This window comes from Benincasa hispida, chromosome 11 (assembly GCF_009727055.1).
Source record: "Benincasa hispida cultivar B227 chromosome 11, ASM972705v1, whole genome shotgun sequence".
In the NCBI taxonomy this organism is placed as follows: domain Eukaryota; kingdom Viridiplantae; phylum Streptophyta; class Magnoliopsida; order Cucurbitales; family Cucurbitaceae; genus Benincasa; species Benincasa hispida.
This window is the reverse complement of record NC_052359.1, coordinates 57,553,881-57,570,606: the sequence shown is the minus strand read 5'-3', so window position 1 is coordinate 57,570,606 and position 16,726 is coordinate 57,553,881. Positions and strand designations below refer to the sequence as shown.

The 16,726-nt window shown below is 30.3% G+C and overlaps 1 protein-coding gene across 2 annotated transcripts; it reads right to left on the bottom strand.

Annotated features, from left to right (window-relative positions):
• Nucleotides 1-11,705: 11,705 nt before the first annotated feature.
• Nucleotides 11,706-14,958, bottom strand: LOC120091668 (protein DMR6-LIKE OXYGENASE 1). Of its 2 annotated transcripts, none has more exons than XM_039049770.1 (4): nt 14,874-14,958; nt 14,486-14,779; nt 13,719-14,300; nt 11,706-12,173 (listed from the first exon to the last, which is right to left on the bottom strand). In XM_039049770.1, exons 2-4 carry the CDS (start codon nt 14,768-14,770, stop codon nt 11,925-11,927), a joined length of 1,116 nt encoding a protein of 371 aa, XP_038905698.1. In that variant the 5' UTR covers nt 14,771-14,779; nt 14,874-14,958; the 3' UTR covers nt 11,706-11,924. The 2 variants fall into 2 exon arrangements, with proteins under 2 accessions (XP_038905698.1, XP_038905700.1); XM_039049772.1 differs by having other exon boundaries at nt 14,864-14,937.
• Between the last annotated feature and the right edge of the window lie 1,768 nt (nt 14,959-16,726).

Here is a 16,726-nt window from a genome sequence, read left to right as displayed (position 1 = left end):
TCGCATCCTCTCCACCGTACCAGTCTCGGCAGCCTGCTGCCTAAAATGACGAAGCGATCTGTCTGAACCTTGAACCTTCTAATAGGGGTGAGGCTTGAAAGCCTTCTGATCTACCTTCCTCTTTTGACTTGAGGAAGGTCCCGCCCCGAATACTCGTGAAAACTCATCTCCTGACTGTGGGTCCATCTCGGCTACCAAACGAAGTGCTTCAACATGAGTGGTTGGTTTGAATGCTCGCATGATACGTCGTATACTGTCTTTTAGGCCTTAAACGAACCTTTCTGCGCTCATGGCTTCCGTGGCGACCAACTTTGGGGCAAAACAGGATAAGGTGTCAAACTCCTGGTCATACTTCTCCACTGACCTGTGTCCCTGCCTCAGCTCCAAGAACTCCCTCTACTTATTGTACCTCAGGTTGGCAGAGAAATACTTTGCGTAAAAGTTCTCCTTAAACTGCTCCCAAGTCTCTGGATCCTCTTCTACACCCAACATCCTTTCTGTCGACGGCCACCAGATGCGAGCCTTGTCGGTAAGCATAAAAACGGCACACTGCACCTTCTGGTCTTCTGGGCATTTCATATAACGAAAAATCGTTTCAATCGAGGATATCCATAATTCTGTGTTGGTAGGGTCCTTTAGTGACCCATTGAAGGTGATGGGGTAATACTTCCTAAAATCTCACAAATGTTTGGCCTCCACTGAAAGGCCCGACATGCTTTGGTTCTGGATCATGTTTTGAGTCTGGACTTGTGGCACCTGATCCTGTGGTGGTGGTGTCTAATGGTACTGGGCAAATTGAGCAAGTCATTCGTCCAACATGTCCTTTACCTTACCCAACACAATTGATGTAACTACTTCCCCAATAGTGGCTGCCCAATCGGTAACTTCTGCTGGAGCGACAGGGGTGGGTTGCGTCTGTGGGGGCATGGCCGTGTGCTGAGCTCTACTTTGTGTTCGGGTTCGCGGCCACCCTGACCCTGAGAGGCCCCTAGGTGGCAAGAAATCCTCTGGTACCGGAGGGTCCTGAACTTGTGCATCTTGAACTTGTGGATCCTCATCATAAGGATCTTGATCTAGAACTGACGGATTCTGCTCTATGGGAACACGCCCCCTTCCGGTAACCCTATGTTCCCCTAACACGAACCATTTTCCTGAAAGTTATTCGCACCACCCTTAAGCTACTTTCCTTACTAGCACAAAACACATCAATTGCAATCATAAATGCTATTAACTCAGATGCAGTATTATTCTAAATACTTTCATAAAGGACATACCTGCGACGACGAAGAATCCATTTTGCCAAAGGAACAATCTGGACTTACATAATAAGTCAGTCTACAGAATCCCAAACACGGGCTCTGATACCAACTGTAACACCCCACTTTCTAGGACTACTAAAAAGGGATCGCTACTGCTACATGCATAAATATTCTCATTGAAGAAAATAAAGTAAATTAAAGAAAATAATCATAATCTTAAACTGCATTAAGTCTATAAAAAAAATGTTCTAACATATCTCAAAATCTTAAATCCTTCAACCCGGGCATCTTTTTTAACAAGAAACAATTTATAAAAAAAATGAATAAATAGATAGATAAATTAATTAATTAAATTATGATAAATCCATGAATGGATAAAAACAAAACATGTGAAAATATAAACAGTCAAATGTGGAAGCGAATTCTGGTTCCTTTGGCACTGTCACAGATTCCTCTTGTCAATCGCCCGAGTGTCCTTGCCCTTACCTAAAAAAAAAATAAGGATAAAGGTTGAGTATAAAATACTCAGTAAGTGATCCTATTACCGGGATCAGACTATGCATCCATGAGTAAAGAAAAAATCGCCCGTGGCTCATACAGTTACATCAGTTTTTGATGATGAAAGGAAAACCAAAAGACGTACTATCTTGCCTTGAAACGCATGTCTAGCGACCTGTAGGCACATTGTCAAATATGATAATAACATGAACGTGAACCCGTCGACCCATGCATGTCTAGCGGCCTGTTGGCATACCGTCAAAACATGAAACATGAAAATAAAAGTAACATGAACGTAAACCTGTCGGCTCACGCATGTCTAGCGGCCCGTATGCACACCGATAAACATGATAATAACATGAACGTTAACCTATCGTTTCACGCATGTCTAGCGGCCCGTAGGCACACCGTCAAACATAATAATAACACGCGTCAAGGCAAGACAATAAATCGCTCTGCTGGTCTATTCATGCATCACATACATAATATCAGTACTGATTAGAAGTTTTAACATGCTCATAATACTTGTAACTACCATGCAACTAGCAAAACATATTGTCAAACAAAATTCATGCTCCAGAGTCAACCAAGTAACTTGATAAGTCTAATCTAGATCGCCTGGCACGAAGGCACCAGTAATAGTATCACTTACCTCAACTTGGTCAAAAAAGTCCACACAAATAATTCCTTAAAACCTTCGGAAAACTTGAATCAACTCAAAGTTGTGGCTTGATCCAAGACAAATTCCAAAACTTGATTCAAGTAGCCAATCTGATCAAGAATTAATTCCAAAATCAATAACTTATTTTTTTTTCCACTATTCCTCTCAATCCAAAAGAATAACCAACAGACACAAAACTTACCCAAACTAAAACTCTTCGATGTAGAGAATGGTCCTTTCTTTATTAGCAACACCTCGAAATCCAAATCCTAAATCTAAAAAAGGCAGTGACGACGGAACGGCAAGGAGGCGGTGTACTTGCGGCGAGGAGCTCACGGCGGCAGCGACGAACTCATAGCTGCGGCTGGGACCCACGGTGGCGGCGACGGAACAACAGGCACTGCTTGCGGTGGCGCTTGCAAGGAGATCCAACGACATTGGTGCGTGTGGGTTGAGGAGAGAGAAGTAAATTTAATTTTCTTTTCTTTTTTTTTCTTTTTTTTTTTGTTTCATTCTTCCTTATCCCTTTCCATAAATATATATACCAAATTAAACTCTTCCTTTTCCTTAAAAAAACAAATTCCTTAATTATCTCCCAAAAAATATATATATATATTTATATATATTTTTTCCTTTTCTTTTTTTAAAAAAAAATCTAATATACATATTTAATTATCTCCATAGATAATCAAATCTCCCAAAATATAAGCCAAAATAAAACTCAATTAATTCCAAATAATTAAATCATATTTTAGCTTAGCCCAAAAACATAAATCTCATATAATTTATCCAAGTAGCCAACAATAAAAAAAACTTAATTACAAAATAAAAAAATTAGGATGTTACACCATTAACCGAAAAAAAAAAAGAAAAAATAAAATTTCTAAATATCAAGCCGGACCAAATACTATGTCTACCATACACACTATCAATTATTATTAACATTTAACCCATTTTATTTAATGATAAAAGGTGAACTTGTATGACTTAGTACTAATTTTAAAATTTATTGAAAGTATAAAACATTAAATTTAGACATTTAAAAAAAACAGAAAAATTCTTATAAATAGAAAAATTCAAAAAATATTTATACTTTCTAACAAAAAAAAAAAAAATTCTAAAAATGTTTTATACTTTTACAAATTTTTGTTATAAAATATAAATATTTTTATATTTAAAAAGACCTCTAAGTTAAAATAAAATGAAATCTAAAATTTTAAAACCACGATGGTATTTTAATTTAAATCCCCAATAAAGTTGGGCAAATGTTCATTTGACATCATGGACATGCATGAGATTTGTTAACCACCCGACATGAGCATAAGTTTTGGGTTCACTATTTAAATAGTTTGCATAAATTGTAGTTCTAAAACTAAGGTAAAAATTACATTTTTAAATTATAGTTCAAGAATGCCATCTCGTAAAAATGGTTTCCTTCCCCCATACAATCCCGCTCACTCACATTATCAATTAGGTCATGTTTTACTAGATCATAATGAAAATTGGTGAAATTATAATGAGATTTCATTAGTGAATGAATCATAATAGATTTGAATTGCAAACATAATTGGATTATTTTTTATTACATTTACCTAGAATTGTGAATATTTCATATCTTACTGTTATCGTTATTGTTACCGTAACTGCTTGACCTTAATGATAACAGTAAAGATAATATAATAATAAATGTGACCGAATAGTACATTCCATTCCTCAAGTTTGTATGATTTGATTATAGATTTGAAGTGGGCCTTACAACATATAAACAACAACAAAAATAACAAATTGGAGTCCACTTTTTACATTACTATAGATAGATTACCTTTCACCTAAGATAAACTTGACCTTCTACATGTATTCTTAGAACAACAGATGGTGCAGTCGAACATAATTAGACGTTCCTCTCACCATTTCCCTCCGTATGGTCTGTTGGTCATATATTATGAATTCATTTTTCCCACCTATGCATCCACATGACGACCAAAAACAGGTTTTTTTTTCTAATTTTTCTCGGAAGAGCTTGTTTTATCTTTTAAAATACAATATCAATCTATTTAACCTCCTTACTCAAATGCTATTAAACAACTAAATACATACTAAATTAAAATCTCATGTATCAAAAATGTATGTAAGGAAAAGAAAAGAAGTAAATTTTTCATGAAATAAATAAGTTAACAAATATATGTTGGTTCCTATGAAGTACATATAAGTTATGTGAGGTAAAAAGTACGTATCAAATTACGATACTCCTCTATACTTTCCAAGTACGTATCTTACACGCGATTGGACGTATCTGTTTTTACGCGGGACCTTTTTTTGCAGAAAAGATAAGCAATTCATCTAATATTTCCCAACTCAAAACCAAGTAGCCCATATAAAAAACTCACGGTCCCAATCCAAAAATAAATAAATAAATAAACGACTAAACTCTAGAAACATCTAATCTTCACCTTCACGTTTGAGTTCCCACAAAGTTCTACAAAAATATAACTCACTTGAATATCTTTAGTATTTCGACTAAGAAGTTCTTCATTTATCTTCATACTTCTCCCTCTAATCTTGTTCTTCTTCCTTGATCAACCTAAGTCTCTTTTCTATTGCATTCTATTGACCATTATACTTCAATATCTCTTATATTGCTTTTTATATTGTATTTCATTGTTTGTATTGTATCTTGTACTATTGTCATTATGTTAAATTTACCTATATCCTATATTTAAAAATGACATAGCGTTGTATCCTATTGTATCCATATCTCACATATGTATCCATGTCTGTGCTTCATAAGTTGATTCTATCCCTTTTAAGGGCAGATATTTTCAAGCGTAATTGAGGTATCTTGTTCCTTAAAATTGCTGCTGTTCAAGTTGGGCTACGGCCCAACTAATATGCTTCAATTATATTGTGGGCCGAGTAATAAAGAGCCCACTGCAACCGGGCTTCGTCCATCATCTGATAATCAAAGCAGCCTATTGACCTCCAATTTAGTGTCCAAATAGCTTGAATGAAAGGAAATTGGAAGAAATACGTACCCAAATAAAATCTGTTAAATTTACATAATAATTAAAAATAATAATATTGATAAAAATCTTAAAAGAGGAATTTATTTATTTTTCTTATATTATTGTATTTAATAATATTTTATTAAGAATAATGAAGCACCCAGCAGAATGAGAAAATATCAATTAAAAATAAAAGAAAATTGAATGAATAAAGAAACCATACTACGCTATCACCAACACTTCAATGACGTAGCATAGATGACAATCTAGCACATTGGGAGAAAAATTCATCACAAATTAACAATAAAGTTGGAATGATTATTATTATTATTTTGTTTAGTCAGAACCATAAAATCGCGTTAAATTGACTTTAAGGTTTACTTAATTTTATATAATGTTGTTGTGGTGTGTGTGGTCAAAGAATTCCAGTGTCTAATTTTCTTTGTGTTGTGTCCCTTGACAGCTACAATTTCACACACAATAACAACAAATCTATAATATTTAGGAGAAGCAACAAAACAATATATTAAAGAGAAAAATAATTTCTCGGTCTCTAGATTTTGGGTTCAACTTTAGAATTTTAGGTATAATTTCTATTTGGTTGGTAAGTTTTAAAATGTTACCTTTTCTTTTTACTCTTGAGTTTTGTTTCAATTTGGAGGGTTTCAAGATTTATACTCGTAACTTTGATTTTTCACTAGATACTCACTATTTGTCTAAGATATTATTGACAATTAATTAATTTAAAACGATCATAATTAAATTAATTTTCATTGATTTTTTTATGACCAATAAAATTAATTAAAAAAAGAGAAATTTTCACATAGAAAAAATGTCAAACTATTTATAAAAATAACAAAAAAAAAAAAAAACACTAGTATACACTGATATACTTCTATTAACTCTATCAATAATAGACTTGTATTAGTTTCTATCCTGTCTCTTATACACATCTAGATGTGTATAAGAGACAGGACAGACATTGTCAATGTCTATCACAACTAGAATTAAATTTTGTATTTTCGTGAATATCTTCTCTTTTTTTTTTTTTTTTTTTTTTTTTTTTTTTGAAAATCTTCCTTAGAAAAATTCAAATCATTATCATTTTAAATTAATTTTCTGAAAGTTAACGTTAAATATGTAAGTGAGCATTAATAAAAAAAGTTGAAGGTAAAAGTATAAGATATTAAAATTTAAAGATAAAACAAAAGACTAAACTCAAAATTCTAGGATAAAAATATAACATTCTAGATCAAATAAAAACTAAAATTTTACAAAGGTAAAAGTGTCCTAAATTAAACTTAAGAGATAAAAAGAATGGTAATTTATGTCCTAAATTAAATAAATAAATAAATATATATATATATATATATATAAAACATCAAAATTAAATGAAATTAAACAATCAATAATGTAGTAGATTAGATATATTATAAAAATGACAGAAAATCCACGTGGGGCCCATGTTTGACGTGGGAGCTAAAAAAGACACCGTTGGTCGCGGCAAGGCGTTAGGTATTCATAGCGAGTATGGAAATGGCCAAAAGTCAACTAGATTGGTTGACCTGGAATCGGGTCAACGAAGATCGGGTCGAGTCAAGAGCATGCGGCAACTCGGGTCAAGTCTCCCCGCCGATCCAAATAAAACAGCCGGACTTGACCCGAAGTTTTGAAATTAAGGAATAAGGAAGTTTTTTCCCATAATTTTTCAAAATTTTTATTCTAAAAAAGATTCTTTTTATACCAATTTTAAATTCTTTGTTTTGGTAATGTCTTTAAAAGTATGCCATAGGTTGGTCTCTACTCTCTAACCTCTAACATCATTTTCAAATTGGTCCTTCATCTTATTAAATTCATAATTCTAACTCGAAATAATAGTAAACTTCGTCTACTACAAATTCTGGCACTTAATCTTTTGAGATTGTGTATAATAGGTCCATCAAACTTTTTTATTTGTGTTTATTAGATTATTGACTTATTCAAAAGAAAAAAAAAAATTGATTTAAGCTTCCTCTTAGTTTCTAAACTTCCAACATATTTGTTTTCTTTGCTTAACATTTTAAGTTCTTTTTACTTTAGTCCTTGAATTTTTAAAATGTTTATTTTTGTCCCTCAACTTTAAAAGATAATCATTTTAGTCTTGGTTATTTTTCTGCGTTAATGATATGTATTGCCTGATGTTTGTCTCTAACTTATTTGACTTGAAATTATGCTTGTGTATGCAACACATACTCTAAGACATCTGTCATTAATTTGTTAAAATTAGAATAATATTAAAGACGGAAATAGTTATTTTTTAAAAGTTTAAGAACTAACATAGACATTTTAAGAGTGGAGAACAAATTGGAATGTTGATGTTCATTTGTTAAGAAGACTTAATATGTTGATGAAATAAAAATTTAACGTTAGACTATTGTTAAATAAAAATTTGACATTAATTTTCTTATAGAAGGTCCTAATCCAGATTTCTTTTTAATACACTAGTGATAAAATGGCGGGGATTTAAAACATAAACAAAATTGAAAGTTTCCTGAAGTATTATGGGTCGATTGATTTATTTTTAAGATTAAAATATCGGTATCGATATTGATATTGAAATCTCAATTTTATGGATATATCAACGAATATATCGATATCAACAGATATATTGTGAGTTGTGGAATACGTAATATTTATTTAAATTAATGATTAAGTTGTTTTTACTCCAAAACTAAATTATGAATATTGTTATTAGTAGTCATATTCATATTGAACTAAATATATGACATTTTCTATGTTTTACGAGCATTTATAGAAGTGTGAGATATCTATGAATATTTAATATTAATATCGAATCGTTCAATTTACAATTATATTAATGAATATATTGTCATATCTATAGATATTTTCGTCCCGCATAAAAATCTAAGAGATAACAAATGATCTCTCATCAACTTGTTCCTAAGGTTGATATTTTGTATATTGAGAGAAATATGGTTAGGAAAAGTATTTATTTATTTATTTATTTTGCAAATATAAGTGAGAGGTTATACTTTTCAACTTGTGGACTTGTTTAGAATGACTAGATAAAAATGTATTTTTATTTAAACTCTTTTGATAAAAAATATTTAAAATACACTTTGAAAGAGTTTCATAAAAGTTATTTCGAACGATTTTCAAACATTTCAATTTTTTCCAAAATGATTTATTTTCAAAACTAAATACTTAAAAGTTAAATCAAACACACACTAAGAATATAGATGAGATATATATAGTATATATAAGTAAATATTTTTATTAATTTGTGATCTAAGTATGTTACAGAATCAACAATTAAAGAATACAAAAGAAACGTAAAGAAAGATCGATACACAGATATATGTAGTTCACTAACAGTGTGAGTTACGTTCACGAGTAGAGGAATAACAATATTTTTATAGAGAATTTTTTCTGAATACAAAACGGCACTACTAGGGTTAGAGAGTTTATATAGTGCACTTCTCTAATCTTTAGAGTCATAATCATAAATAATTATAAATAATTAAATATGCTAAATACGAATTTTGAATAGATTTAGTTGTTGGAAACAACATCCCAAAAAAGTGTACTATTTGGTAAAACAATGCGACCTTTAGGCTTTAGATGAGCAAATACAAGTAATCTTGAGAATTTAAATGACTATGAAGAGAAAAATTTACATATGAAATAATACTACAAAATAATATGAAAGTAATTATAAGATACAAAAGCTCCCATTCAAAAAAAAAAAAAAAAAAAAAAAAAAGAGGAAAGGAAAGGAAAGAAAATCTCCCATATTAAAATAATAATGGAAAAAAAATGTTATCATTTTTATGTCATCGCCGACTAAGGATATGTTTTGGATATATGAAATGCATTTGCTTTCTTTGTTTGTAATTAAGGATGAGGCCAATTATTTTAAATTTGTCTGAAAAAGAAGATTACTTTTTTTAAGTTATTTCTAATTTGAACTGATTTGTTGATTGCAAAATGAATGGTAAAATATTAGGCAGGTGTTTGATATCAAATCTATAGGTAGATGGATAAATTACTGAAATATTTTGAGATGGAGCAAAATTTTACTATCTATCATCTGATATATGTCTATTACGAATAAATATTGATATTTTGCTATATTTAAAAATAACCTCAAATTTATTTTTATTTTTATGTTTCTAAAATTTATATTTGTGTGTATATATATTTTTTCAAATTCTCGTATTTACTTTTCACATCTATTAAATAAATGATTGAATTCTATATAAAAGATACTAAAAACAGAAATAAGTTTAAGAAAAAAAGTTTTACTTTAGTTTTAAAAACGTTGGTAGATAGTGGATAACAAAACAAAAAAATTTATAAATAGATATATTGTTTATAAGTTTTTTTTTAGAAATAAAATTTATCGAGCGACATCTTAATTTTTCAATTTTTGAAAATTTTTAACTCTCCTTACATAGAAGTGAGGAAACAAATTAATCATATTTAATAGAAAAATACTTCTGATACTATTATATCAATTTTTGTGCTTTCTATTTAATTATTTAATATCATAATTCGTTATGCGATAGACTTTATATTTATATATATAGAGAGAGTGACGAATGGCTTTACCGATCTATTTTTCATTTTCTTGGCCTAATAAATAAATTAATTGGTGGCTTCAAGAATTTCAACGTAAATAAATCCAAAGTCAAAAATATGTTTTTGTTTGCTAAGAACTTATGATGGCTTTGAGCTAATGTTTGACATTGGGTTTCATTAAATAATTGTTTTCATCGTAAAAGAGAAAAAAAGAAAAAAGAAAAAAAGTTCATACTTTCCTATCAAATATACAAACACATTTGTACCAAAAATTGTTAAACTTAAAAGAAAAGACTAATTCTTGTTTGAAAAGTTTGAAAAAAAAAAAAAAAACTTAACGTCTTCCCGTCTATGAAGCACAGACACAGATACGGTTATACGATATGGATACAATCGGATACGACGATTCGTCAATTTCTAAAAAACTAAGATACAAATACATCTAAGGATATATCATTTTTTTATATATTTTTTAATATATATATTCCTAAAAAATGAGGATATTGATACATTAAAAATACATTTTTTTCTTTAAAAAATATAGGATATAAATAAATATAGCATACAAGTTCATAACAATAGTACAAAATAGAATACATATACTAAAATACAATACAAAAAAAGCAACATCTAAGATGTTGAAATATAATAGTTAATAAAATGCAATAGAAAAGTGACTCATATAACAAAGAAGAAGAAGATTAGAGAGAGAAGTATGAAGATAAACGAAGAACTTATTGTTGAAGATATCCAAATGGTTTATATTTTGGTGGACTTTGTGGAGACTCAAATGTGAAGATGGAGATTAGACGATTCTAGTGTACAGTTTGGTTCGTTATTTATTTATTTTTCTTTTAGTTTTGGACTCGAGTAGTGAGCTTTAAGGTTGCCTAATTTTAGATTGGGAAAGATTAGATGAGTTACTTGTCTTTTTTCTTTTAAAAAAAATACGTCATAGAAATAGATACGTCAAATCGCGTGAGTATCTGAAAGTATAGATACGTTAAATCGCGTGTCAGATACATATCTGAGAAGTATCGGTATCTGATACGTATCTGATACTGATTCTTTGCCTCACATGAAGTATCTATGTTTCATAGCTTCCCGTAATTAAAATTTAGATCCAACGAGTTAATTATAAAAATTTGCATGATTAATCTTATGTTTTTTACTTAATTGCTTAATTGGTATTCAAATGTGCTAGAAACCACGAAGTCCATTGTTTGAATCCCCATATCCCTAATTTTACTATATAAAAAAAAAAAACTTAAGTGAATTAGATCATCGATAGTGCATAACATTTGGAACTGCGACGTGATGAGAATGCTAAGAATGTGTCAACATAGTTGAGATATCCAGATGCGTTTGTTGATCCCTCGACCTCTAGTACATTGTTAAAAAAAAAAAAAAAAAACCTAGAACATTGATAATCTGGTCCACAAGTAATGTGACATGACAACCACCTACTAGCCACAGTGGCGGTGATCGAATTGATGGGACTCGTGTACCCGATTCGTGATTTTTACCAAATTCTTATTTTTTAAAATTTGTTTTTTTAGGTACCCTTCTTTTTATCTTTAGTTTGAAAAAAAGACATTATTATTGAACTTAATCCCTTTTTCACTCTAGCACTATATTAAAACTTGACATTATATGGTAAGCATTAAATCAGCAACAACAATACACTAAAAATTATATCTTCTCAAATTCTTCACTTTCACATTCCAATTATACAAAAACGACAATTTTTGCCATCAATATCATCTATAAACTAGGGTTTCCTTGGCTTTTACCTTTTGCCAAAACTACCCTTGAGACCCACAAAATAAACTTAATTAATTATATCAACATCTATATATATATATATATAAATATATTTCTGACATTATACATATTGTCCTAGTAATAAATTAAAATATTTAGTCAATATATGATTTTCCTAGAGTCTAAGAAATTCTTCCTCTTAGGCTCACAAGAGGTAATGTAATCAAGGAAGATACCAAAATCAGTGTCTTTATAGAGCCTTGGATTCTGTTCATTCACAAGCTTTGGCCATGGCTTAATTGTTGAATCAAAAGGAAGGCTATGTAATGTTGCCACTGACATTCTTGCCTTCTTTGCATTCACCACAACCCTATGTAGAACACTCTTGTACCTTCCATTGCTGAATATCTATATCATCAATTAAAAAATTAAATTAAATTATTATTATTATTAAGCCCCCAATTTGCAAATTATATATTTAGAGACCCCTATACCTAAAATTTGACTCTAATTTGTTTACAGTCTGGTTGATCTGTGTGTTAGTGGCATAAAGAGAGACTGTGGATGATATATATGACACATTAGGAATGATTGATTATTGTTTTTTTGGGGAAAAATACTTTTCTTGTCCTGAGTTTTGGGTTTAGTATTCATTTGATTTTTAGGTTTCAAAATCTTATACTTTTAAGTCTCGTTTGGTAACCATTTCATTTTTAGTTTTTTGTTTTTTAAAATTAAGCCTATAGACACTACTTAAACTGCTAATTTTTTTCATTTGGCATCTACTTTTTACCAATGGTTTAAAAAATCAAGCCAAAATTTGAAAACTAAAAAAAGTAGTTTTTAAAAATTTGTGTTTGTTTTTGGAATTTGGCTAAGAATTCAACTATTGTACTTAGGAAAGATGTAAATTATTTTAAGAAATGAAGAGAAAATATACTTAATTTTCAAAAACAAAAATACTAAAATTAATGGTTACCAAACGGGACCTTAGTTATTAAGTTTTGAGTGTGATTTCAATTTAATCTCTATGTTTGAAATTGTTACAATTTTAACTTTGAGATTTCAATTTGGTACCTAGGTATAAATGCTAAACTTTTAACTTCCATTCTTCATTAAATACTAATTTTTCATCTTCATAGTTGATATTTATTAACCAAAAAAATTATAATTAATTACTTTTCACTATTTCTTCATCAATATTATTATTCATTCTAAAACTTCACTTCATAATTATTTTAAATTAATTAATAAATATTAATGCCAAAGACTAATAAAAGTAAATATTTAGTGAAGATCGATGTTAAAGAACAAATTTCAAAACCTAATTAAGGACCCAATTGAAATAGAACTCAAAATTTAAGAGTAAAATTGTAACATTTTGAAACATAAGGACTTTATTAAAATCAAACTCAAAATTTAATGACTAGTAAAAGTGTAATATTTTGAACCTATGGATGAAATGAAAATTAGACCATAAGAAGTATTTTCCCCTTCACTTAATTGGTCAATATCCAAACCAACCATTAACCATATAAATTCGCCTACCCAAATATGAAATAAAAAAGTTAAATTTATTTAACCAAACTAGTAATTAGTGAGTTTTTATCTTTTAATCCAATACACATATGACATATATACCACTATTTTTGAAAAGGAATGTTACCCAATGAAAGTTTTAAAGAATATACACATCAATAAGAAAGTATATCCTTCTTACAAAATGAAAAAAGAAAAAGAAAAAAAGTTCAATCTATCCATTAAATAAAGTAGAAAAGACTGGAGCGCATAAACTAAAAGGTTTAGTAAAAAATTCACACGTCTTCTTAATATAGTATTAAAAACATCACTGAAAACATTATTATAATGAATCGTATCAGAAAGTCGATAAGAGCATAGCGTAATATATTTGTTAATAAATTAAAGAAGTAGGAAAATGAAAGAAAAACCAACCTCTAGATGATCACCAATGTTGACAACAAAGGAATTGGGCAAAGGTTGAACAGTGACCCATTTTTGTTGGTAATGAATTTGAAGACCTTCAACTTGATCTTGAAGAAGAAGAGTGAGAAAGCCATAATCAGAATGAGGTGGCATTCCTAGGGTTAGTTCTGGCTCAGGACATTGTGGATAACAATTCACCACCATTAATTGGCTTCCTCTTTCAAACTCATTCAACAAGTTTTCATCTTTCTCCATATCTCCTGCTAAGCTTTCAAGAATGGCTTCCACCAGACTTAGGAATAGCCCTTGGGTTTCCTCCGCATATGTCGATGCCGAGTCTTTGAATCCTGACGGAGACGATGGCCAGCCGGAGAGGAGTTCGTGCAGATTAGGGTTGCAAGTCAACTTCAAGAAGTCCCTCCAACAGTAAACATTGTCTTTGTTTTGGTTGAAACTTGTCCCATAACGTACTGTCGCATGCATGTCGGATGACATGTATTTGGCTCTTTCCTCGTATGGAAGCTCGAAGAATTTTGAACAAACTTCTCTCATGTTTGATATCACATCATTTGAAATTCCATGGTTTATTATCTACATAATCAAAGATTATAGTAAACACGTGTAAAAAACCTTAGCAGTGACAGACTTGTACTAATTTGTATACTTGAATAAAACTTCTCCTCCATCTTTTTTTTCTCTAAAAGTTTTTAAATTTTTTTCCATGGACTGCAAAAAAAAACAAAGATTAAATTTATTGTAACGCATCAATGAATTACCTGAAAGAAGCCATATTCTTCGCAGGCTTTGGTAAGAGAACGGAGGACGTAACGGCGGTTGGGGCCGTAGAGCTGGGAGAAGTCAATGACGGGAAGTTCGAGAGCAACCGGGACATCGAGGTGAGCAGATTTGTAGGCGTCGGGGCGGTCGGAGTTCGGGAGGACGTATTTGGAAGGGAGCTTATTCAAGCCGTTGTCACAAAGATGCTTCACACCCTTTTGGTACATTTGAGCTTCTAATGCCATAACGGTATTGTCATTCTCAACTGCCATTCCGGGAGTCATATTTCAAAACTACCAAAAAAAAGAACATTATATTAACAAACAAACAAACAGTGCATGAAACATAGAGAGAAAAAAAAGAGGATTTGGACGAACATGCAGCCACCTGAATGAGAACTGAGAGAGAGAAATTAAAGGAAAGGAAAATAAAATTGAAAAATGGATTTGAGTGTTTAGTGGAGAATTGGAGGCAAAAGTTTGGGATATATATATAGAGAAAAAAAAAAAGAGAATGAAATAAAAATAAATAAATAAATAAAAGGAAAAAAAGGGGCAAGTTCTGGGAAACCAGGAATGGTATTTAAAATCAACGAAGGGGAATGGGTTAGAAACCGTTGACAAAATCTAGTCAGAAGCTGGAGGAAACTAGCCTCCGCAGCTGCTTTAAAAATAGCCTTTAAAATAANATAATAATAATAATAATAATTATTATTATTATTATTTTTGTCATTTTTTCTTTATATCTTTTAAATTTATAAAGAAATGAAATACCGCGGCTGACTTTTTAGGGCACAAAGGCAAACCTAGCCTTGGTCCCACCCTTCTTGTTCTCTCCCATCATCGACATTGATGTTTAATTATACATATTCAATTCATCGACCTATTCCGTCAAATTCGAACATAGCATCGGTCGACATTTAGGATATTGAGTTGGTTATTATAGCTTGTGGATTATAATAATATAGGATATGTTTGTAGTGGAGACTATTTTAGTCAGTTTTATAATAGTCGGTGTTTAATGTACATGCTATTTTAGTTTAGGTAAGAAATAACAAATAAAGAAAGAAAAAAGATGAGTAGGAAATATTAAATATGGTAATAAAAAGAGATTTGAAATAGTAATATTGAAGTTAATTGTAGATTATAATAGTTGGAAACATTAACTATTAATAGAGTGGGCTAGCCTACTCTATTTAGAGATGTCACAGGGCAGGAGCGTTGGGATGTCATTCCCCATTTCCTTCCCCACTTCCCATTTTATTCTCATGGGATCGGGGCGAGGATTTCTGCGGAAAATTTTTTGCCGTTATTTTTTTTAAAAAAAAAAAACCAATTAATTTAAATCACTAATGTGAATAAATTTTAATTAAATAATTAATTTTATCACTAAATTGTTTATTATGGTTAGTTTTACCTGACAATTTGAATTTAAAGATAAATTACTCAAATTTTAACATAAAAAAATAATTAATTTTTTTAGTAGAAAGAAATAAATATAAATAAAATTATTCACATATATAATCTAAATTTAAATATTCAATTTAAACATAGTCATTATCTTTCCTAATAAATAATCAAATTTGAAACTTAAATGTAATATTTATATAATAATAATAATAACATAACATTAGATAACTATACTAAATAAATATGTAGAAGCTAATTGGGGTGGGGATGAAGAATGCATTCCCCGTCCTCGTCCCCGTTTAACTCACGGAGAATTTTCTTCTCCCACTCTCTCCCCCATTCCCCGTCTAACTGGGGAATCTCCACCCCGCGGGATCCCGTTTTCATGGGAAAAATGGACATCTCTAACTCCATCTACTTGAAGTTAGGAGCCCAAACACTTACTTAGTGCATGTTTGGAGTGATTTTGAAGTTAAAATTATTTTTGTCATATTTGAAATCACTCAAATTGTATTTTTAATAACTCAAATTCAATTCAATGTCTAATTTCACACTTTTAAATACAATTTTCATACTATTCAATTGAATGATCAAAAGCATTTTTGAACGACGTTAAAAATGAGAAAAGTGATTTTAACCATTTTAGAATCTCTCCCAAACATGTGATTATCATGTTGTTAAAGTTTGTTTTTTATCTTTTACATTTTGAAGGAAAAAAATTAAAGAAAAATATCTAAACTAAGTTTTGGGTTCAATTTCTATTCGGTTATCGAATTTCAAAATGTTACATCTTTATTCTTGAATTTTGAGTTTTATATCAATTTGGCCCCT